Source organism: Somniosus microcephalus, chromosome 15 (assembly GCF_052327205.1).
Source record: "Somniosus microcephalus isolate GS21.2 chromosome 15, FLI_Smic_1.0, whole genome shotgun sequence".
NCBI classification, from domain to species: domain Eukaryota; kingdom Metazoa; phylum Chordata; class Chondrichthyes; order Squaliformes; family Somniosidae; genus Somniosus; species Somniosus microcephalus.
Genome location: NC_141001.1, coordinates 5,230,371 through 5,255,628, shown reverse-complemented (window position 1 = coordinate 5,255,628; position 25,258 = coordinate 5,230,371). Strand labels below are relative to the sequence as shown.

General features: G+C 50.7%; 1 protein-coding gene across 1 annotated transcript in view; it reads left to right on the top strand.

Moving 5' to 3' along the window:
* LOC147106511 (myosin-binding protein C, cardiac-type-like) overlaps positions 1 to 25,258 on the top strand; it is a 191,436-nt gene that overhangs the window by 60,254 nt on the left and 105,924 nt on the right. The window contains exons 9-10 of the mRNA XM_086007469.1: positions 455 to 559; positions 5,676 to 5,864. Coding sequence (XP_085863595.1) covers positions 455 to 559; positions 5,676 to 5,864 — 294 coding nt within the window. The remainder of the gene's footprint in view (positions 1 to 454; positions 560 to 5,675; positions 5,865 to 25,258) is intronic.

Sequence of the window (25,258 nt, the reverse complement as noted above, 5' to 3'; positions counted from 1 at the left end):
TGACCAGCACACCCCAAGAGAAGTCTTTTATGTCAGGGGTCAACAGCAGCTGACCGAGGAGGATGACCCCTCCCTCCCGCACTGATGGGACAGCCATTACAGATAACGGCACCATCTCATTCACCCCGTGGCAAACAGTCCTACAATCCGCAAGAAAGGAATCAAACCCATTTTGTTCCAATAGGACCCTACAAGTAAAAGATTCCGTACCACCTACCCTGCTCCCCCACCCCTGCCCTGGCCTGTGGCAAATACGGGACCCTCACTTTGTCCTTCCTTTGAGCTGGCACTAGCTGGTATTGCCCAAGGTGTGCTGTCACATTGGTCACCCCATTAACCAATGACATGTTGTTGTGTTTGATGAACCCTGTCCCTCCCCCCACTCCCCGATAGGCTGCGAAGTCTGAGCGGCACCGAGTGATTCACCAACTGACCACCTCTGTTCTCTCCTCAGACGTCCCCGACCCACCAGAGGCCCCGAAGATCTTGAGTGTTGGCGAGGACTGTTGTACGATACAGTGGGACCCGCCAGCATTTGATGGAGGTCAACCAGTGCTGGGTAAGAGACAGAGTTTGGTTGAGAGTTTCAGTGCAGAGTGTGGTGCAGGATGAGATTAAACACTTGCTCTCTTCCCTCCTTCTCTCTCTCTCTCACTCTCTTCCCTCTCTCTCTCACTCTCTTCCCTCTCTCTCTCTTGCTCTCTTCCCCTCTCTGTTTCCCTCTTCCCCTTTCTCTCTCTCTCTTCCTCTTTCTCTCTCTCCCCTTCCTCTCTCTCCCCGTTCTCTCTCTTCCCCTTTCTCTTCCTCTTTCTTCCCCTTTCTCTTTCTCTCTATTCCCTTCTCTATGCCCCTCTTGCTCTCTTCCCCTCTCGCTCTCTCTGTTCCCCTTTCTCTCTCTCTCTGCCCCTCTTGCTCCCTCCATCTCTCTTCCCCTCCATCTCTCTTCCCCTCCATCTCTCTTCCCCTCCATCTCTCTTCCCCTCTATCTCTCTTCCCCTCTATCTCTCTTCCCCTCTATCTCTCTTCCCCTATCTCTCTTCCCCTCTATCTCTCTTCCCCTATCTCTCTTCCCCTCTATCTCTCTGCCCCTCTATCTCTCTGCCCCTCTATCTCTCTTCCCCTCTATCTCTCTTCCCCTCTACCTCTCTGCCCCTCTATCTCTCTGCCCCTCTATCTCTCTTCCCCTCCATCTCTCTTCCCCTCCATCTCTCTTCCCCTCCATCTCTCTTCCCCTCCATCTCTCTTCCCCTCCATCTCTCTTCCCCTCCATCTCTCTTCCCCTCCATCTCTCTTCCCCTCCATCTCTCTTCCCCTCCATCTCTCTTCCCCTCCATCTCTCTTCCCCTCTATCTCTCTTCCCCTCCATCTCTCTTCCCCTCCATCTCTCTGCCCCTCTATCTCTCTGCCCCTCTTGCTCCCTCTATCTCTCTTCCCCTCTATCTCTCTTCCCCTCTATCTCTCTTCCCCTCTATCTCTCTTCCCCTCCATCTCTCTTCCCCTCCATCTCTCTTCCCCTCCATCTCTCTTCCCCTCCATCTCTCTTCCCCTCCATCTCTCTTCCCCTCCATCTCTCTTCCCCTCCATCTCTCTTCCCCTCCATCTCTCTTCCCCTCCATCTCTCTGCCCCTCTATCTCTCTGCCCCTCTTGCTCCCTCTATCTCTCTTCCCCTCTATCTCTCTTCCCCTCTATCTCTCTTCCCCTCTATCTCTCTTCCCCTCTATCTCTCTTCCCCTCTATCTCTCTGCCCCTCTATCTCTCTGCCCCTCTTGCTCCCTCTATCTCTCTTCCCCTCTGTCTCTCTTCCCCTCTATCTCTCTTCCCCTCTATCTCTCTTCCCCTCTATCTCTCTTCCCCTCTATCTCTCTTCCCCTCTATCCCTCTTCCCCTCTATCCCTCTTCCCCTCTATCTCTCTTCCCCTCTATCTCTCTTCCCCTCTATCTCTCTTCCCCTATCTCTCTTCCCCTCTCTCCCCTGTCTCTCTAATACCTATCTTCCCTTCTCTCTTCCTCTCTTTCTTGCCCCCTTTCACTCTCCTTCTCTATTCCCATCTCCCTCCTTTCCCTCTTCCCTGTGCTCCTTCCTCTCTCTATTCCCACTCTCTTCCTCTCTTTCCCTCCATTCTCTCTCACTCCCCCTCTTACTCTCTCTACCCTTCCTCTCTCTACCCCTCTCCCTCTCTCTCCCCCCTCTCTTCCTTCCCCTCCCCCGCCCCACTTCTCTCACTCTTGGGGAGTGGTCTCCACCACTGAGCGGCTGCAGGGCATTCTGGAGGGGGAGGGTGAACAGCCGGAGGTCGTGGTCCACATTGGTACCAACGACATAGGTAAAAAGAGGGATGAGGTCCTGCAGCAAGAATTTAAGGAGCTAGGTGAAGGATTAAAGAGCAGGACCTCAAAGGTTGTAATCTCTGGATTACTCCCCGTGCCACGTGCTAGTGGGTATAGGAATAGGAAGATAGAACAGATGAATGCGTGGCTAAAGGGATGGTGCAGGGGGGAGGGCTTTAGTTTCCTGGATCACTGGGTCTGCTTCTGGGAAAGGTGGGACTTGTACAAGTCGGACGGTTTACACCTGAACCAGAGGGGAACCAATATCCTTGCGGGGAGGTTTGCTAGCACTGCTGGGGGGGGTTTAAACTAACTTGGCAGGGGGATGGGGTACAGAGTGGAGCTATAGTAGGGGGTGATTTACAGCCAAATACAGAGGAAAAAACAAGTCAGCTGGGAAGGCAGAGCAAATATGTGAAGGCAAAAGGGAATATGGCAGGGCTGGAAGGCATCTATTTTAATGCAAGGAGTCTTGCAAATAAGGTGGATGAACTGAAGTTGTTGTTGAACACATGGGAGTACGATATTGTTGCTATCACGGAGACATGGTTGAGGGAGGGTCAGGACTGGCAGCTCAATATTCCGGGGTATAGAATCTTCAGGCGAGACAGAGGGGGGTGTAAAAGGGGAGGGGGTGTTGCAATATTAATTAAGGAGTCAATTACTGCTGTAAGGAGGGACGATATATTAGCGGGTTCCTCTAATGAGGCCATATGGGTAGAACTTAAAAACAAAAAGGGGGCAAGCACTTTGCTGGGAGTGTACTATAGGCCCCCAAACAGTCAGGGGGAGATAGAGGAACAGATATGTAGGCAAATCTCAGAGAAGTGCGAAAATAATAGGGTAATAATAGTGGGGGATTTCAACTTCCCCAATATAAATTGGGATAGTCAGAGTGTGAAAGGCTTAGAGGGTGCAGAATTCTTAAAGTGCATCCAGGAGAGCTTTTTGAGCCAACATGTAGAAAGTCCTACAAGAGAGGGGGCGGTACTGGACCTAATCCTGGGGAATGTAGCCGGGCAAGTGGTGGAAGTATCAGTAGGGGAGCATTTTGGCGACAGTGACCATAATTCGGTGAGATTTAAGGTGGTCATGGAAAAAGACAAAGACGGCCCGGAAATAACGGTTCTAAATTGGGGGAAGGCCGATTTTAATATGATAAGGCAGGATCTGGCCAAAGTGGACTGGGAGCAGCTACTTATAGGAAAATCCACATCAAAACAGTGGGAGACTTTCAGAAGGGAAATAGAGAGAGTACAGCGCCAACATGTTCCTGTAAAGGTCAAGGGTGGGACCAACAAGCAAAGGGAACCTTGGATGACAAGGGATATACAAAAATGCATTAGAAATAAAAGGGGGGCTTTTGGCAGTTACAAAAGACTAAAGACGGAAGAAGCCCTAGAGGAGTATAAAAAGTGCAGGGGCATACTTAAAAAAGAAATTAGGAGGGCGAGGAGGGGCCATGAAATAACACTGGCGAGCAAAATAAAGGAAAATCCTAAGATGTTTTATAAGTATATTAAGGGCAAGAGGATAACCAGGGAAAGGGTAGGGCCCATTAGGGACCAAAGTGGCAATCTGTGTGTAGAGCCAGATGATGTAGGCGGGGTTTTAAATGAATTTTTTGCATCTGTGTTCACTATGGAGAAAGACGATGCAGACATAGAAATCGGGCAAGGGGACTGTGACATACTTGAACATATTAGCATCGAGAGGGAGGAGGTGCTAGCGGTTTTAGCAGGCCAAAAAGTGGATAAATCCCCAGGCCCGGACGAGATGTATCCCAGGCTGCTGTGGGAGGCAAAGGAGGAGATTGCAGGGGCGCTGACACAAATTTTCAGAACCTCTCTGGCCACAGGGGATGTACCAGAGGACTGGAGAACAGCTAATGTAGTACCATTATACAAGAAGGGTAGCAGGGATAAACCAGGGAATTACAGGCCAGTGAGCCTAACATCTGTGGTGGGGAAATTATTGGAAAAAATTCTGAGGGACAAAATTAGTCTCCACTTGGAGAGGCAAGGATTAATCGGGGATAGTCAGCATGGCTTTGTCAAGGGTAAATCATGTCTGACAAATCTGATTGAATTTTTCGAGGGGGTGACTAGGGGGGTGGATGAGGGAAATGCTGTGGATGTGGTTTACATGGACTTCAGTAAAGCCTTTGACAAAGTCCCGCATAGGAGACTGGTCAAGAAGGTAAGAGCCCATGGGATCCAGGGTGCCTTGGCGCATTGGATCCTAAACTGGCTGAGTGGCAGGAGGCAGAGGGTGATGGTCGAAGGTTGCTTTTGTGACTGGAAGCCTGTGTCCAGTGGGGTACCTCAGGGATCGGTGCTGGGTCCCTTGTTGTTTGTGATCTACATAAATGATTTGGATGAGAATGTAAAAGGTATGATCAGCAAGTTCGCAGATGACACGAAAATTGGTGGGGTGGTCAATTGCGAGGAGGAAAGCCTCAGGCTACAGGACGATATAAACGGGTTGGTCAGATGGGCGGAAAAGTGGCAAATGGAATTTAACCCTGAAAAGTGCGAGGTGATGCATTTTGGACGGACAAATAAGGCAAGGGAATACACAATGAGTGGTAGGACCCTAGGAAGTACAGAGGGTCAGAGGGACCTTGGTGTACATGTACATAGATCCCTGAAGGCAGCGGAACAGGTAGATAAGGTGGTTAAAAAGGCATATGGGATACTTGCCTTCATTAGCCGAGGCATAGAATATAAGAGCAGGGAGATTATGATGGAGCTGTACAAAACGCTGGTGAGGCCACAGCTGGAGTACTGTGTGCAGTTCTGGTCGCCTCACTATAGGAAGGATGTGATTGCTTTGGAGAGGGTGCAGAGAAGATTCACCAGGATGTTACCTGGGATGGAGCGCCTCAGCTATGAAGAAAGACTAAACAGGCTGGGGTTGTTTTCCTTGGAGCAAAGAAGGCTGAGGGGGGACCTGATTGAGGTATACAAAATGATGAGGGGCATAGATAGGGTAGACAAAGAGGAACTTTTCCCCTTAGTAGGGGGGTCAATAACAAGGGGGCATAGATTCAGGGTAAGGGGCAGGAGATTTAGAGGGGATTTGAGGAGGAACCTTTTCACCCAGAGGGTGGTTGGAATGTGGAACTCAATGCCCAAAAGGGTGGTGGAGGCAGGAACCCTCACAACATTCAAGAAGCATTTGGATGAGCACTTGGAATGCCAATGCATACAAGGCTATGGACCAAATGCTGGAAAATGGGATTAGACTGGACAGGGATGGATGGGCGGCGCAGACACGATGGGCCGAAGGGCCTCTTTCTGTGCTGTAAAACTCTATGACCTCTCTCTCTCTGTCCGGCTGACAGGTTATGTCCTAGAAAGGAAGAAGAAGAAGAGCTATCGGTGGATGAGGCTGAACTTTGACCTCTGGAAGGAGACGACTTACGAGGCCAAGCGCATGATCGAAGGCGTTCTCTATGAGATGAGAGTCTACGCGGTCAACTCGATCGGCATGTCCCGGCACAGCACCGCCTCCAAGCCCTTTGTACCAATCGGTGAGTGTGGCCACAATAGTAGGAGCAGGAGGGGGCCGAGACCGCAGAAAGTGATATCTGCATACTGACTGGTGTCTCTCAGTCCCTCTCTCTCAGGGAGATATCTGTACACTGACTGGTGTCTCTCAGTCCCCTCTCTCTCAGGGAGATACCTGTACACTGACTGGTGTCTCTCAGTCCCCTCTCTCGGGGATATCTGTACACTGACTGGTGTCTCTCAGTCCCTCTCTCTCAGGGAGATATCTGTACACTGACAGGTGTCTCTCAGTCCCTCTCTCTCAGGGAGATATCTGTACACTGACTGGTATCTCTCAGTCCCTCTCTCTCAGGGAGATATCTGTACACTGACTGGTGTCTCTCAGTCCCCTCTCTCGGGGATATCTGTACACTGACTGGTGTCTCTCAGTCCCTCTCCCTCAGGGAGATATCTGTAAACTGACAGGTGTCTCTCAGTCCCTCTCCCTCAGGGAGATATCTGTACACTGACAGGTGTCTCTCAGTCCCCTCTCTCTCAGGGAGATATCTGTACACTGACTGGTGTCTCTCAGTCCCTCTCTCCCTCGGGGAGATATCTGTACACTGACTGGTGTCTCTCAGTCCCCTCTCTCTCGGGGAGATATCTGTACACTGACAGGTGTCTCTCAGTCCCTCTCTCCCTCGGGGAGATATCTGTACACTGACTGGTGTCTCTCAGTCCCTCTCTCTCAGGGAGATATCTGTACACTGACTGGTATCTCTCAGTCCCTCTCTCTCAGGGAGATATCTGTACACTGACTGGTGTCTCTCAGTCCCTCTCTCTCTCAGGGGGCTATCTGTACACTGACTGGTGTCTCTCAGTCCCTCTCTCTCAGGGAGATATCTGTACACTGACAGGTGTCTCTCAGTCCCTCTCTCCCTCGGGGAGATATCTGTATACTGACTGGTGTCTCTCAGCCCCCTCTCTCGGGGATATCTGTATACTGACTGGTGTCTCTCAGTCCCCTCTCTCAGGGAGATACCTGTACACGGACAGGTGTCTCTCAGTCCCTCTCCTTCGGAAATATCTGTACACTGACTGGTGTCTCTCAGTCCTTCTCCCTCAGGGAGATATCTGTACACTGACTGGTGTCTCTCAGTCCCTCTCTCTCAGGGAGATATCTGTACACTGACTGGTATCTCTCAGTCCCTCTCTCTCAGGGAGATATCTGTACACTGACTGGTGTCTCTCAGTCCCTCTCTCTCTCAGGGGGCTATCTGTACACTGACTGGTGTCTCTCAGTCCCTCTCTCTCAGGGAGATATCTGTACACTGACTGGTATCTCTCAGTCCCTCTCTCTCAGGGAGATATCTGTACACTGACTGGTGTCCCTCAGTCCCCTCTCTCGGGGATATCTGTACACTGACTGGTGTCTCACAGCCCCTCTCTGTCAGGGAGATATCTGTACACTGACAGGTGTCTCTCAGTCCCTCTCTCCCTCAGGGAGATATCTGTATACTGACTGGTGTCTCTCAGCCCCCTCTCTCGGGGATATCTGTATACTGACTGGTGTCTCTCAGTCCCCTCTCTCGGGGAGATACCTGTACACGGACAGGTGTCTCTCAGTCCCTCTCCCTCGGAGATATCTGTACACTGACTGGTGTCTCTCAGTCCTTCTCCCTCAGGGAGATATCTGTACACTGACTGGTGTTTCTCTGTCCCTCTCTCTCAGGGAGATATCTGTACACTGACTGGTGTCTCTCAGTCCCTCTCTCTCAGGGAGATATCTGTACACTGACTGGTGTCTCTCAGTCCCTCTCTCTCAGGGAGATATCTGTACACTGACTGGTGTCTCTCAGTTCCTCTCTCAGGAAGATATCTGTACACGGACAGGTGTCTCCCAGTCCCTCTCCCTCAGGGAGATATCTGTACACTGACTGGTGTCTCTCAGTTCCTCTCCCTCGGAGATATCTGTATACTGACTGGTGTCAATTCAATTCAATTCAATTCAAATTGCTTTATTGGCATGACAAGATATATCTTATGTTGCCAAAGCACAGAAATACATGTATGATTGACCACATAAACACTGATCTGGACATACAGTGTATAGACAAGTATACCCATGTATACATAGATATACACACATATAATATGCATATAATCTTTTCTTAGATTTAATGGTCACTGGTTGTCCCTCTGCTTATGGCAAGCTGTAACATAGTTTGCCGCTATAGTTACACATTTTCTCTGTTCCCCCAATAGATATGGGAGTTTTTGGTGGTCATTCAAATTTTTGAATTGAGGGCATATTTTTGTGAATTTTGGGTAGAAATTCTCCCTTATGTCCTGATAGTTTCTACAAGTTGTGAGGAAGTGCATCTCTGTCTCCACCACTCCCTGACTGCAGTGAGAGCATATCCTGTCCTCTCTAGGCCACCAGGTCTGCCTGTGTCTGCCTTTTTCGATGGCCAGGCTATGTTCACTAAGTCTGTACATTGTCAAGGCTTTTCTCAGTTTGCTATCCTTTACCATGGTCAGGTATTCAGCCATGGTGTATTGTCTGTTTAGGGCCAAATAGTAATCGAGTTTGTTTTGGGTTTTTGTCGTTTCTGTCCAATAGGTCAAATATTTTTCCTTTTGTTTAGTGATAATTGTGTTGGGTCGAATTCTCTGTGCAAGGATGTCACTGTCCTGGGGCTGGTTATTATTAGTAATATTGGTAGTTACTTCACTGAGTCCCAGGAATAGTTGACTGAGGGGACTCTTCTCTATGATCATCTCTTGGCATTTCAAGGCTTCGTAATGATAGCAGTGGGGGTTGCTCATTTTAAGTGTTTCTAAAATTTGATGGCTCATTTTTGGATATTAATTAGTAGTGGATATTGGCCTAGTTCTGCCCTGCATGCATTGTTTGTGGTTTTCCTCTGAGTCCGGAGGATACTTTTACAGAATTCTGCATGCAGGATCTCAATTGGGTTTTTGTCCCATTTTGCGAATTCTTGTTGTGTTGGCGGACCCCACACCTCACTGCCATAGAGTGCAATTGGTACAGTTACTGATTTAAACATTTTGAGCCAAATGCCAATTGGAATTTCTATTTGGATTGACTTTTTAATGGCATAGAAAGCCCTTCTTGCTTTCTCTTTCAGTTCATTCACAGCCAAATGAAAGTTTCCCGTAGAACTGATTTTTAAGCCTAAGTATGTGTAATTTGTAGTTTGTTCAATTTTAGTTGCCCCTAGTGTGAAGTTTATTCTGGGTCCCTGATGTCTGGATCTTTGCTGGAACACAAGAACTTTGGTTTTTGGGGGGTTTATTGTCAGGGCCCAGGTCTGACAGAACGACTCTAGCAGATCCAGGTTCTGCTGTAGACCCTCCTCAGTTGGTGAGAGCAGAACCAGGTCATCTGCATAGAGGAGGAATTTAACTTTGGAGTCATATAGGGCGAGGCCAGGTGCTGTAGATTGTTCAAGTAGTTTTGCCAATTCATTTATGTAAATATTAAAGAGTGTCGGTGAGATGGGCGAGCCCTGCGCCACGCCACGCCGCTGTGAGAAATATTTTATTTGTTTGTCTCCAATTTTAACTGCACATTTATTGTTTGTATACATTGATTTAATTACATCATATGTTTTTCCCCCTACACCACTTTCAATAAGTTTTAAGAATACACCGTCATGCCAAATAGAATCAAAAGCCTTCTGGAAATCTATAAAGCAGGCAAAAATTTTGCTTTTGTTTTGGTGAACATGTTTGTCAATTAGGGTGTGTAGGGTGAAAATATGGTCCGTTGTTCTATAATTTGGTAAGAATCCAATTTGGCTTTTACTCAAGACATTGTGCTCCTCAAGGAAGTTTATAAGTCTTTGGTTTATGACAGGTTACTGTTCACACAGATGCCTCGATAGTTATTTGGGTCAACTTTGTCTCCACTTTTGTATATGGGCGTTATGAGTCCTTTGTTCCAGATATCAGGGAAGTAACCGACACTCAGAGCCAAGTTGAAGAGTTTTAGGATAGCCAATTTCATTTTATCGTCAGTGTGTTTAATCATCTCATTTAGGATGCCATCTACACCGTAAGCTTTTCTTGGTCGCAGGTCCTTGAATTTTTCAAATAGCTCTTTTTCAGTTATTGGGTGGTCTAATGGGTTTTGGTAGTCTTTTATGGCCAGTTCGAGCTTTTCCAATTCTTTGCATATTAGATCTTGCTCTGGGCTTAGTGTGTTTTTCTGGTATAATTTTTCAAAATGGTTTTCCAATACGTCTCCATTTTGAATGGGCAATTCGTCGTGTTGCTTTTTGTGTAATGTATTCCAGTTGTCCCAGAAACAATTAGAATCGATAGATTCCTCCATGGAGCTGAGCTTATTCTTAATATACTGTTCTTTCTTGGCTCTGAGTGTGTTGTGTTAGTGCCTGACAATAAGCAAGGCGTAGTTCCTCGTTTTCTGGTTGTCTGTGTTTTTGGTTTGATATTTTTCTGAGTTTTTTCCTCATGTTATGACAGTCTGAATCAAACCATTTTTCGTGGTTTTGTGTTTTGTGTTTACTCTTGCGAGATATCAAGTTCGACATTGTTGCCAAATTATCAAAAATATTATTTAGGTTATTCACTGCCAGGTTTACGCCTTCTTTATTGTGAGTGTATGTGTTTTCCAGAAAGGTGTCCAAGAGGGATTGAGTTGATTGGCTGCTAATTGCTTTCTGGTATTTTTCCGTACTGTTTTGGGCCCATCTGTAGGATTTTTTAATGTTGTACAGCTTACTGGGCTGTGTTTCTGTGTTGGTTGTTTCTGTCCTTTTAAGATACGCAGTAATTTGGCTGTGATCTGACAGTGGTGTTAGTGGTTTGACTGTGAATGCTCTGAAAGAGGATGGGTCCAGATCTGTAATCATATAGTCTACGGTGCTGATGCCAAGAGGTGAAGAATAGGTCGGTCTTCCTAGGGAGTCTCCTATGAACCTACCTTTGACGATGTACAGACCCAGGCTTCGACAGAGCTGCAGGAGCTGCTTTCCATTTGCATTTATCTGTTTGTCGTAGTTACACCTGTGTGAATGTAAAGGGAGATCAAACTGGTTATTTCCAAATATGTAATTATTCCCCTGAGTACTGATAAAGTCTGGTTCTTCACCAGTTCTTGAGTTGAGGTCACCACAGATCAACATGTTCCCATGGGCCTGGTAATGGTTAATCTCCCTCTCAATATTGGAGAAGGTGTCCTCTTTGAAGTACAGGGATTCTATAGGGGGGATGTAGATTGCGCAAATGAAAACATTTTGCATGCTAGAAATTATGTCTTTCTTAATCTTGAGCCATAAGTGGTTTTTGCCCTTTTTTAGAAATTCAATGTAATTCCTAAGCTCTGCTTTAAACCAAATCAGTATGCCTCCAGAGTCTCTGCCCTGGGTTACTCCTGGTAGTTTATTGGAGTGGACCACCAGCTCTGTGTACCCAGGGGGACAACCAGTGGGCCCTTCTCCTCTACACCATGTCTCTTGCAAAATGATAATGTCCAGATCTTTGATTTCATCTCGGAACTCTGGGGACCTGCGCTTTAGGCCAAGCACAGAAGAGCGTAGGCCTTGGATATTCCAGGTTGAGATGCACAAGAATTTCATGTTTAGATTGGTCTTTTACTGTGATAGGTGTGTGTGTCTTTGTCGTATTAAATGGGGGAAAAAAGAACATTTCAAGTGTCTATAAATACTGACAGTATATAGCTGCAACTCTTTCCCTCTCTCTCAGGGACATACCTGTACACTGACTGGTGATTCTCAGTCCCTCTACCTCAGGGAGGTATCTATACACTGACAGGTGTCTCTCAGTCCCTCTCCCTCAGGGGGCTATCTGTACACTGACTAGTCTCTCTCAGTCCCTCTCTCTCAGGGAGATATCTGTACATTGACAGGTGTCTCTCAGTCCCTCTGTCAGGGAGATATCTGTAAACTGACTGGTGTCTCTCAGTCCCTCTCCCTCAGGGAGATATCTGTACACTGAATGGTGCCTCTCAGTCCCCTCTCTGTCGTGGGGATATCTGTACAGTGACTGGTGTCTCTCAGTCCCTCTCTCAGGGAGATATCTGTACACTGACTGGTGTCTCTCAGCCCCTCTCTCTCAGGGAAATATCTGTACACTGACTGGTGTCTCTCAGTCCCTCCCTGTCATGGGGATATCTGTACACTGACTGGTGTCTCTCAGTCCCGCTCCCTCAGGGAGATATCTGTAAACTGACTGGTGTCTCTCAGTCCCTCTCCCTCAGGGAGATATCTGTACACTGAATGGTGCCTCTCAGTCCCCTCTCTGTCGTGGGGATATCTGTACACTGACTGGTGTCTCTCAGTCCCTCTCTCAGGGAGATATCTGTACACTGACTGGTGTCTCTCAGCCCCTCTCTCTCAGGGAAATATCTGTACACTGACTGGTGTCTCTCAGTCCCGCTCCCTCAGGGAGATATCTGTAAACTGACTGGTGTCTCTCAGACCCTCTCTCTCAGGGAGGTATCTGTACACTGACTGGTGTCTCTCAGTCCCCTCTCTCAGGGAGATGTGATGAAATATTTCCATTCATCACTGCCTGTGACTGAGATCGGTTTCAGTGTCATTTCCCTTCCCCCAGACCTCATTGTATTGTGTACTGGAATGTGCTGTATTGTATACTGGAATGTGCTGGAATGTGCTGTGTGTAGGGCTCCGCCCATACCTGGCCCCGTTTGTAAGCTAGCTTCAGTCTAGCCCCAATCTCCAGAAGGACGACATCTCTCTCGCTTACGTGTTTCGTTCTAAGTTAATAAAAGCCTTGTTTTGTTCTGCTACCTTCGAGTCTCGGAATTATTGAGGCACATCAATTTTATTAACTTATTTTTTCAACACTATGGATCAACTCCTGAAACCCGAACGTTTGGATTTGGATCAACATGCTCCGGACGCATCAGCATGCTTCGGACACTGGTTTGAGTGTATGGAATTCTTCCTGGACAATTCCGCAGCCGTCAAAGACGCTACGGACGCTGCAAGGATGAGACTCGGAATTCTGCGGAATTAGGTAAGCCACCGGGTTTACCCCCTCACCCAAGATGCCGAGACGTACCTGGCCGCCTGCGACATCTTAAAGGCGCATTACCAGCAGCCTACGAATGAGGTGTATGCTAGGCACCTGCTCGCCACCCGCGCACAGCGACCTGGGGAATCGGTGGAGGAGTTCCTAAGCACCCTGAAAATGCTTGGCAAAGACTGCAAGTGCCGAGATGTAAAAGCCGCGGTGTACACTGACGAGCTTGTTCGCGATGCCTTCATCACAGGCCTCAGCTCCACTTACATCCGGCAAAGACTGCTGGAAAAAACGGGGTTGGACCTGAAACAGGCTGCGGACACCGCGCGATCCCTGGATGTGGCCCAGAGAAACTCGGACGCCTACTCTTCAGCCCGCGCCGTCCACGCCGCCACGTGTGCACCGAGGGCGCCGCCATCTTGGAAGGCATCTTCCCCGCCCGACAGCCCGACACCGGCTGGGCCCCGCTCTCCCCCCAGAAGCCCTACGACAGCCGCGACGCGTCAGGGACCCAACTGCTACTTCTGCGGGCAGCCAAAGCACACCAGAAACCTGTGCCCGGCGAAAGGCACCACCTGCTTTAAGTGCGGTAAGAAGGGGCACTTCGGGAAGGTGTGCAGAGGGAACCCCGCCGGAAAACCAACCGCCGGAAAACCTGCCACCGCCGCGTGTGCGCCGTGGGAGCGGCCATCTTGGACGCCATCTTGCCCGACCTCGTGGGGTCCGCCATCTTGTGAGCAGACAGCGTGGACGCCATCTTGTATCGATCAGGGCCCTACAGTGGCATCGGTCACAGTGGACCAGACCAGGCCGCACCCGCTATCCAGATCAATGGTGGACATCGAGGTAAACGGGTGCCGGGTTAAATGCTTAATTGACAGTGGAAGCACGGAGAGCTTTATCCACCCAGAACTGGCACAACAACTCTCCCTAAAGGTGGTCCCTACTCAGGGTACCATCTCTATGGCTGACAAAACCCAGACATCGACCATTCTGGGTTACTGCATGGTACAATTGTGCGTTAACGGAACTGTATATGATAATTTTAAAGTATTAATCATGAAGAACCTATGTGCGAGCGTGATCTTGGGCCTGGATTTCCAGTGCAACCACCAAAGCATCACACTCAAGTACGGTGGGTCCCAGCCGCCCCTCACAGTGTGCGGTCTGGCTACCCTGAAGGTAAAGCCGCCTTCGCTATTCACGAACCTTACCCCTAACTGCCGGCCAATAGCGACCAAAAGCAGGAGGTACAGCTGGGAGGACAGGCGGTTTATCGCGACCGAGGTAGACAGGCTCCTGAAAGAGCGCATTATTGAACGCAGCAACAGCCCGTGGCGCGCCCAAGTGGTAGTGGTAAGGGGTAGTGAGAAGAAACGGATGGTGATCGACTATAGTCAAACGATCAACAGGTACACCCTACTAGACGCCTACCCGCTACCCCGCATATCAGAAATGGTGAACCAAATCGCCCAATACCGGGTGTTCTCCACCATCGACCTCAAGTCAGCGTACCACCAGCTCCCTATCAGACCAGAGGACCGCCCGTACACCGCCTTCGAGGCGAACGGACGCCTCTACCAATTCCTCAGAGTCCCCTTTGGGGTGACGAATGGGGTCTCGGTCTTCCAGAGGGAGATGGACCGCATGGTCGATGACCACCACTTGCAGGCAACCTTCCCCTACCTCGACAACGTCACCATCTGCGGTCACAACCAGCAGGATCACGACTCGAACCTCGAGAGGTTCCTGAAAACCGCACAAAAACTCAACCTCACCTACAACGAGGACAAGTGCGTTTACAACACCACGCGCCTCTGCATACTAGGCAGCGTGGTGGAGAATGGGGAAATCGGACCAGACCCCGACCGATTGCGCCCCCTATGGGAGCTGCCCCTGCCCAACACTCCCAAAGCCCTGAAAAGATGCCTGGGGTTATTTTCTTATTATTCCCAATGGGTCCCCAACTACTCCGACAAAGCCCGCCCCCTCTTGAAAGCATCCTCTTTCCCGCTCTCTGCTGAGGCCCACGCCGCCTTCAAAAGCATTAAGCAGGATATTGAGCGGGCCACGCTACAGGCAGTGGACGAGAACACTCCATTTCAAGTGATGCGTCTGACTTCGCCTTGGCGGCCACCCTCAACCAGGCGGGGCGGCCCGTCGCTTTCTTCTCGAGGACCCTCCAAGGGCCCGAGATCAGACACTCCTCCGTGGAAAAGGAGGCCCAAGCCATCGTGGAGGCAGTGTGCCACTGGCGCCACTACCTAGCCGGCAAACGCTTCACCCTACTTACCGACCAGCGGTCGGTAGCGTTTATGTTCAATAATAAACAGAGGGGGAAGATTAAAAATGATAAGATTCTTAGGTGGCGGATCGAGCTCTCCACCTTCGAGTACGACATCATTTACCGGCCAGGGGCCCTTAACGAATCCCCTGACGCCCTCTCACGAGGGATGTGTGCCAGCGCCACCGGGGATCGGCTACAGACCCTCCACAACGACCTCTGCCACCCAGGAGTCACGCAGCTGTTCCACTTCATAAAGTCCCGTAACTTACCCTACTCGATTGAGGAAGTTCGGTCCCTGACCAGGAACTGCCGCACTTGCGCTGAGTGCAAGCCTCGGTTCTACCGCCCAGATAGAGCCCACTTAATCAAAGCTACACGGCCCTTTGAGCGGCTCAGCTTAGATTTCAAGGGCCCCCTCCCGTCCGTCGACCGCAATGTTTACTCCCTGAACATTGTGGACGAATACTCCCGGTTCCCATTCGCCTTCCCCTGCCCAGACATGACCAGCGCCACGGTCATTAAATGCCTCAACAGGCTGTTCTGCCTGTTCGGTATGCCGAGCTACATCCATACGGATAGGGGGGCGTCCTTCATGAGTGAAGAGCTACGCCAGTACATGCTGTCCAGGGGGATCGCCACGAGCCGTACCACCAGCTACAACCCCCGGGGTAACGGCCAAGTGGAGCGGGAGAACGGGACAGTATGGAAAGCAGTCACTCTAGCTCTAAGGACCAAGGGCCTCCCTATCTCCCGCTGGCAGGAAGTCCTCTCGGATGTGCTCCATTCGATACGGTCGCTATTGTGTCCGGCCACTAATACCACGCCTCATGAACGAATGTTTGTCTTTCCCCGGAAATCCACCTCAGGCGTATCCATGCCGTCATGGCTCTCCACCCCAGGTCCGGTACTCGTGCGAAGGCATGTGAGGGGCCACAAGACGGACCCTCTCGTGGAGCCAGTACACCTACTCCATGCCAACCCCCAATACGCATATGTCTGGCACGCCGACGGAAGGGAGGACACCGTGTCCATAAAAGACGTCGCCCCAGCCGGCATCGACAACAACCACGGCAATAGCGGCAACGACGATCACAGCAACTCTTACCCACCCACTACTCTTTCATCACCCCCGGAAGAACACCGACCAACGGCACCCCCACCAACTACCCCTTCAACAACCCTGGCAGCACCCCCGGCAGAGACCCAGGAGGCTACCGGGGACACCCAGCCGACACCCGCGGCACCGCAACAGCCACGTCGGTCGCAGAGGACTATCAAACCCCCGAACAGACTAAATCTATAGAAGGGGTGAATGTGATGAAATATTTCCATTCATCACTGCTGTGTCTCTCAGTCCCCTCTCTCTCGGGGAGATATCTGTACACTGACTGGTGGCTCTCAATCCCTCTCTCTCAGGGAGATATCTGTACACTGACTGGTGTCTCTCAGTCCCACTCTCTCAGGGAGATATCTGTTCACTGACTGGTGTCTCTCAGACCCTCTCTCTCAGGGAGATATCTGTACACTGACTGGTGTCTCTCAGTCCCTCTCTCCCAGGGAGATATCTGTACACTGACTGGTGTCTCTCAGTCCCTCTCCCAGGGAGAAATCTGTACACTGACTGGTGTCTCTCAGTCCCTTTCTCTCAGGGTGATATCTGTACACTGACTGGTGTCTCTCAGTCCCCTCTCTCCCAGGGAGATATCTGTACACTGACTGGTGTCTCTCAGTCCCTCTCTCTCAGGGAGATATCTGTACACTGACTGGTGTCCCTCAGTCCCCTCTCTCTCAGGGAGATATCTGTACACTGACTGGTGTCTCTCAGTCCCCTCTCTCTCAGGGAGATATCTGTACACTGACTGGTGTCCCTCAGTCCCCTCTCTCTCAGGGAGATATCTGTACACTGACTGGTGTCTCTCAGTCCCCTCTCTCTCAGGGAGATATCTGTACACTGACTGGTGTCCCTCAGTCCCCTCTCTCTCAGGGAGATATCTGTACACTGACTGGTGTCTCTCAGTCCCTCTCTGTCATGGGGATATCTGTTGTGGTAAACCACTGTTATAACCTGTCTGTGTCTGTATGTGTATTCCACTAGGTACAGGTCTGGACATGCCTCGGCTGACTCCTCCCACTATTCCAAGTATATTAGTGACTACCTCCCAGTCCCTTAGTATTCTGGACGGGTCGACCACTCGAGACTAGACCTTCATTCTTTAGTTAATAAAAGCCTGGTTGTTACTCGCTTAACCTCAGTCTTTTGAGTAATTGATGGCGCATCAATTTTATTAACTAAATTTTTTATAATGGAGAAGATCCTCACACCAGCATGCCTGGACCTGGACAGTCGGGAAGCGGACGCTTCCACCAAGTTTGCTCACTGGCTCACGTGCTTCGAGGCATTCCTGACTGCCTCCACTGCGGTCGCAACGGATGCGGACAAACTGTCTGTCCTGTTCTCCAAGGTGAACCACCGAGTGTACTCAGTCATCCGGGACGTGACCTCGTACACAGCCGCCCTCCAGCTCCTCAAGACCCAGTACACGCGCCCTGTGAACGAAGTTTACGCCAGGCACCTCCTGGGGAGTCGCAAGCAACAACCTGGGGAATCGACTGAGGAATACCTCCAAGCACTGTCCGTGCTTGGCCGGGCCTGTGGGTGTAAGGCGGTAACGCCCACTAAGTACACGGAGGAACTGATCCGGGATGCCTTCGTAGCGGGCCACAGGTCCAACTACACCCGACAGCAACTGCTGGAGCAGAGTGACCTCAGCCTCGACAAAGCCTCCGAAATCGCACTAACGCTGGACGCCTACTCCTCTGCACCGTGGACGCCGCGGGGAACGACAACCTGGGACACGGTAGGACAGCCCCATAGCACCGTGCCACCCCAGCCACAGCCCAACAACGGCCCAACCACCGCAGCAGTGTCCCAAAGCCAGACAGCAGTATCCCAAGGCCAGAAATGCTACTTCTGTGGCCAGGCCAAACACCCCAGAGCGCGCTGCCCGGCGAAGAATGCGACCTGCTCGGGCTGCGGGAAAAAGGGACACTATGCTAGCGTCTGCAAGGCCAAAGCCACCCCGAACGCCAGCAGCGCTGCGTGTGGGCCGTGCGAGCCGCCATCTTGGGCCCCCAACAGCGCTGCGTGTGGGCCGTGCGGGCCGCCATCTTGGGCCTCCCCAGCCATGTGCGAACCACCGCAGCAGCAGCCATCTTGGACGACTCCAGCCACATGGGAATCATGGACGCCGCCATCTTGGACACCAGCCGGGACGCAGCAGGCCGCCAACCCCCCCCCCCATCTGATACTCGCAGCGACACACCGACCCCTACGCTGGCCTCTGTTACGCTGGACCAGACGAGACCGCACCAACTAGCTCGGTCCAAAATGGACGTTAAGGTAAACGGCCATGCAATAAACTGCCTTTTTGACTCTGGGAGCACAGAGAGCTTCATCCACCCCGACACGGTGCGGCGTTGCTCTCTCCCAGTCCTGCCTGCGCACCAGCGGATTTCTATGGCCGCCGAGTCCCAGTCAGCGGACATTGGCGGCTACTGCATGGTGACACTAGTAGTAGACGGGACTGTGTTCAATAATTTTAAACTGCTGGTCCTGCCCCAACTTTGCGCTGCCGTTCTACTGGGGTTGGATTTCCAGTGCCACCTCAAAAGCGTTACGATGGCGTACGGTGGCCCCCTCCCCCCACTCACAGTCCGCAGCCAGCAGCCTCCAAATTGCCCGCCGTGCACCAGATGCAACCACTCCACACTCCGAGTCCCACCCCCCCCACTGTTTGCTAACCTCACCCCCGACTGTAAGCCCATCGCCACAAAGAGCAGGCGATACAGTGCCGGGGACAGGGTTTTCATCAAAACCGAAGTGGAGCGGCTCCTGAAGGAGGGGATTATTGAGGGCAGCTCCAGCCCCTGGCGAGCCCAGGTTGTGGTCGTTAAGACCGGCGAGAAACAACGCCTGGTCATCGACTACAGCCAAACAATAAACCGCTACACCCTGCTGGACGCCTACCCACTCCCCCGCATAGCTGACATGGTCAACCAGATCGCGCAGTACCGCGTCTTTTCGACCATTGACCTGAAATCAGCGTACCACCAGCTCCCCATCCGCCCCGAAGACCGCCAGTATACTGCTTTTGAGGCAAACGGCCGCCTCTATCACTTCCTTAGGGTTCCCTTTGGCGTTACCAACGGGGTCTCCGTCTTCCAAAGGGAGATGGACCGGATGGTCGATCAAAACGCGCTGCAGGCCACTTTCCCTTACCTAGACAATGTGACCATCTGCGGCCATGACTTGCAGGACCATGACGCAAACCTCGAGAAATTCCTCTGCACCGCCCAACTCCTGAACCTGACATATAACAAGGAGAAGTGCATATTCCGCACAGACCGCCTTGCCATCCTTGGCTGTGTTGTGGAACACGGGGTCATCAGCCCCGACCCGGACCGGATGCGTCCCCTTATGGAACTTCCAGTGCCCCACTGCCTAAAAGCTCTGAAGAGGTGCCTAGGGTTTTTTCCTACTACGCCCAGTGGGTCCCCTACTATGCAGACAAAGCCCGTCCGCTGATCAAATCCGCCTCTTTTCCCCTGATGGCAGAGGCCCGCTCGGCCTTCCACCGTATCAAGGAGGACATTGCCAAAGCCACCATGCACGCAGTGGACGAATCCATCCCCTTCCAGGTGGAAAGCGATGCGTCCGACTTCGCTCTGGCCGCCACCCTTAATCAGGCGGGGAGACCTGTGGCATTCTTCTCACGAACCCTCCAGGGCCCGGAGACCAGACACTCCGCGGTCGAGAAGGAGGCCCAGGCTATTGTGGAGGCTGTGCATCATTGGAGGCACTACCTGGCCGGAAAACAATTTACCCTGCTCACTGACCAGCGTTCAGTTGCTTTTATGTTCAACAACAAGCAGAGGGGCAAAATCAAAAATGACAAGATCTTGAGGTGGAGAATCGAACTTTCCACCTACAATTACGAGATCTTGTACCGGCCTGGGAAGCTCAATGAACCCCCAGATGCCCTATCGCGTGGCACCTGCGCCAGCGCGCAGATCGATAGGCTGAGGGCCCTCCACAATGACCTCTGCCACCCGGGGGTCACCAGGTTCTTCCACTTCATCAAGGCCTGCAACCTGCCTTACTCCATTGAGGAGGTCAGGACCATGACCAAGAACTGCCAAGTCTGCGCTGAGTGCAAACCGCACTTTTATAGACCAGACAGAGCCCACCTGATAAAAGCCACTCGCCCTTTCGAACGCCTGAGCGTCGATTTTAAAGGGCCTCTCCCCTCCTCCGACCGCAATGTGTACTTCCTCAACATCATTGACGAGTACTCCCGTTTCCCGTTCGCTATCCCCTGCCCGGACATGGCCAGTGCCACGGTCATTAAATGTCTGAACAGCCTCTTCACCCTGTTTGGTTTCCCCAGCTATATCCATAGCGACCGGGGCTCATCGTTTATGAGCGACGATCTCTGCCAGTACCTGCTCGCTAGGGGTATAGCCACAAGCAGGACCACCAGTTACAACCCCCGGGGGAACGGACAGGTGGAAAGAGAGAATGCAACAGTTTGGAAGGCCGCCCTACTAGCCTTAAAGTCTAGGGGCCTTCCGACCTCCCGCTGGCAGGAGGTGCTCCCCGATGCGCTCCACTCGATTCGGTCACTGCTCTGCACTGCCACCAATGCCACCCCTCACGAGAAAATGTTTGTCTTCCCAAGGAAGTCCACATCGGGGACAGCGTTACCGCCATGGCTGACGTCCCCAGGGCCGGTACTACTGAGAAGACACGTGAGGACCAATAAAATGGACCCCCTGGTCGAGAGGGTCGACCTCCTCCACGCCAACCCCCAGTACGCTTACATTGCGTACCCGGACGGGCGGGAGGACACAGTCTCCATACGAGACCTCGCACCCTCGGGGACCGCTGTAACCCACTACCCATTACCACCCCCCCCCCACGACACCCTCGGGGACCGCTGTAACCCACTACCCATTACCACCCCCCCCCCCCCACGACCAGATATCCAACCCCAGCAGCCGGCTCGCCTTGGACCGTCACCCACGAGGACTACACTCCAGTGCCCCAGCCTACACGGGACGCGACGCCGGAAGCTCCACCACCCCTGCCGTCGCCACGTCGATCACAGCGGCAGACAAGACCTCCGGAGAGGCTCCAACACACGACCGTTTAAATACACTTCACCCCGCCGGACTCATTTTTAAACAAGGGGTGAATGTGGGAAACCACTGTTATACCTGTCTGTACGTGTATGTGTATTCCACTAGGTACAGGTCTGGACATGCCTCGGCTGACTCCTCCCACTATTCCAGGTATATAAGTGACTACCTCCCAGTCCCTTAGTATTCTGGACGGGTCGACCACTCGAGACTAGACCTTCATTCTTTAGTTAATAAAAGCCTGGTTGTTACTCGCTCAACCTCAGTCTTTTGAGTAATTGATGGCGCATCATCTGTACACTGACTGCTTTCTCTCAGTCCCTCTCTCTCAGGGAGATATCTGTACACTGACTGGTGTCTCTCAGTCCCCTCTCTCTCAGGGAGATATCTGTACACTGACTGGTGTCTCTCAGTCCCCTCTCTCTCAGGGAGATATCTGTATACTGACTGGTGTCTCTCAGTCCCCTCTCTCTCAGGGAGATATCTGTACACTGACTGGTGTCTCTCAGTCCCCTCTCCCTCAGGGAGATATCTGTACACTGACTGGTGTCTCTCAGTCCCCCTCTCTCTCAAGGAGATATCTGTACACTGACTGGTGTCTCTCAGTCCCCCTCTCTCTCAAGGAGATATCTGTACACTGACTGGTGTCTCTCAGTCCCTCTCTGTCAGGGAGATATCTGTACACTGACTGGTGTCTCTCAGATCCTCTCTCTCAGGGGGATATCTGTACACTGACTGGTGTCTCTCAGTCCCCTCTCTCAGGGGGATATCTGTACACTGACTGGTGTCTCTCAGTCCCTCTCTCTCAGGGAGATATCTGTACACTGACTGGTGTCTCAGTCCCTCTGCCTCAGGGAGATATCTGGAAACTGACTGGTGTCTCTCAGTCCCTCTCCCTCAGGGAGATATCTGTACACTGACTGGTGTCTCTCAGTCCCTCTCTCTCAGGGAGATATCTGTACACTGACAAGTGTCTCTCAGTCACTCTCCCTCAGGGAGATATCTGTACACTGACTGGTGTCTCTCAGTCCCTCTCTGTCATGGGGATATCTGTACACTGACTGGTTTCTCTCAGTCCCTCTCTCTCAGGGAGATATCTGTACACTGACTGGTGTCTCTCAGTCCCCTCTCTCTCAGGGAGATATCTGTACACTGACTGGTGTCTCTCAGTCCCCTCTCTCTCAGGGAGATATCTGTACAATGACTGGTGTCCCTCAGTCCCCTCTCTCTCAGGGAGATATCTGTACACTGACTGGTGTCTCTCAGTCCCTCTCTCTCAGGGAGATATCTGTACACTGACTGGTGGCTCTCAGTCCCTCTCTCTCAGGGAGATATCTGTACACTGACTGGTGTCTCTCAGTCCCTCTCTCTCAGCGAGATATCTGTACACTGACTGGTGTCTCTCAGTCCCTCTCTCTCAGGGAGATATCTGTACACTGACTGGTGTCCCTCAGTCCCCTCTCTCTCGGGGAGATATCTGTACACTGACTGGTGTCTCTCAGTCCCTCTCTCTCAGGGAGATATCTGTACACTGACTGGTGGCTCTCAGTCCCCTCTCTCTCTCAGGGAGATATCTGTACACTGACTGGTGTCTCTCAGTCCCTCTCTCTCAGGGAGATATCTGTACACTGACTGGTGTCCCTCAGTCCCTCTCCCTCAGGGAGATATCTGTACACTGACTGGTTTCTCTCAGTCCCTCTTGTAATGATATCAGCAAATAGAGATGGTATTTGCCTGTTTGATTATGATGCCTTACCAGCATGTATTGATTGCTTGTGCCTGACCAGCAGAGGGCATGTGACCGAGACAAGCAAGGCAGTTTAGTTTAGTTTCGGTTTCGTTCTAGATGCATCACTAGCATGATGTCTCTTGTAAATGCTGTATAAAGAGTTGAATAAGCTTTAGATTAAAAGACATTCTCTTTCATAAATGTCTCGTCATTGAACCCACAAAGAAATCAATACATGTTGTCAGAAGTGATTGAAAGAGACGAAGAGAAAAAACCTGAAGTTAAATCAACTCTCCACAAATTAGCAAGCCAAAAGAGAACATCGTTGCTTACCATTGGAGAATAGCTAACGAAGTGAAAAAATGGAAGGTTTACACCCACCGGCGACGCTTCAGTTGACAGGTAATGTGGCTGAAAATTGGAGAAGGTTCAAACAACGTGTGGGATTGTATTTATCAGCAATCGGAGCTGACGAGAAAAGTAATAAAAGGAAATCGTCACTGTTCTTACATGTCGTGGGTGATGAAGCGCTGGAGGTGTATAATAACTTCACATTCGCTGCTAATGGAGACAAAATGAAGCTAGATAAAATAATGGTACAGTTTGAGGCCTACTGCATACCTAAACGTAACGTGACGTTTGAGAGGCACAGATTTTTCACGTGTACAGAAAATGGGTGAGACTATTGATCAGTATGTGACTGAACTGAGAAACAGAAGCAAATCGTGTGAATTTGGGGGACTGACAGACTCGCTGATAAAAGACAGACTGGTGTGTGGTATTCCAGATAATGGTCTAAGGGAAAGACTGCTAAGAGAGCAAGATCTAGACCTGGGAAAAGCCATAGCACTGTGTAGGGCTACAGAGACTGTGAAGTTGCAGGCAAAGGAGCTGTTCAGTGACAGTAGCTGCAACGTGGATGCAGTGAGTAAGAACGGACACAAACCGTTTAACAAAAAGAGCGCCAATGTGAAAAAAGAGGCGTGGCCAGCGAACAAAAATGAAAGGGACAATCGAAAGTCATGTAGTCGATGCGGTACACAGCATCCACCAGGAAAGTGTCCAGCATATGGTAAAACATGCAACAGTTGCAACAAGAACAACCATTATGCCCGTTGCTGTAAGATCCAAGCGCATCAAAGCAAGGTCCATACAGTAGATGAAAGCGAGATAGAGGAGTTCTATGTAGATGTTGTGTCTGAAAACAAAAAAGAAGAAAGAGACTGGATGTTGACACTAAAAGTGAATGACATACACATTCCATTTAAATTGGATACTGGAGCACAAGTTAATGTGATATCAGAGACTGATTTTAAGAAAATTAGACCCAGACCAAAGATACATGGAATAAAAGTGAAAGTGACAGGATACTCAGGTACTGATATAACAGTGAAAGGAAGATGCATTGTCAAAGTAACACACAAGGACAGAGAGCACACGCTAGCATTAATCGTGGTGCCAAAGGATGTGCAAGCCATACTAGGTTTAAAAGCCTGTGAGAGACTGAACCTGGTAAAAAGAGTCCTCGATGTGGAAAGCGAAGGAGAGACAGTCTATGATTAACTGAATGTTGCGTACACACCGGGTAAGCTGATGTATACAGCAGACACGTTGTCCAGAGCTGTTGACCCAAGTGAGCCCGCAAACACCACAATGGATGACAAAGTGAATGCCTACGTGGACATGATCACAAGTGCACTGCCCATAGCAGATGCAAAAATGGAACTCATAAAGACTGAGACAAACAAAGATGAAACAATGAGACGACTGAGGAAAAGCATCTTGGATGGATGGCCCAACATGAGGCAAGACTGCTCACCTGACATAGCAGAGTACTGGAACTGCAGGGCGGAACTATCACTGGTCGAAGACATCATCTGCAAAGGAAGTAAAATAGTTATCCCAAAGAGTCTGAGAAAAGAGATGCTAAAAAGGATCCATGGAGGACATCTGGGAATCGAAAAGTGTAAGAAAAGAGCACGAGAGGTGATGTACTGGCCACGAATCAACCAAGATGTGACAAATGAGGTGTCAAACTGCACAATATGCCTGAAATATCGAGCAAGCAATCCGGTAGAACCACTAAAGCCACACCCAGCGCCAGACAGACCTTACCAGAAGGTAGGTGCTGACCTATTCGTATGTCAAGGGAAGGACTATCTTGTAGT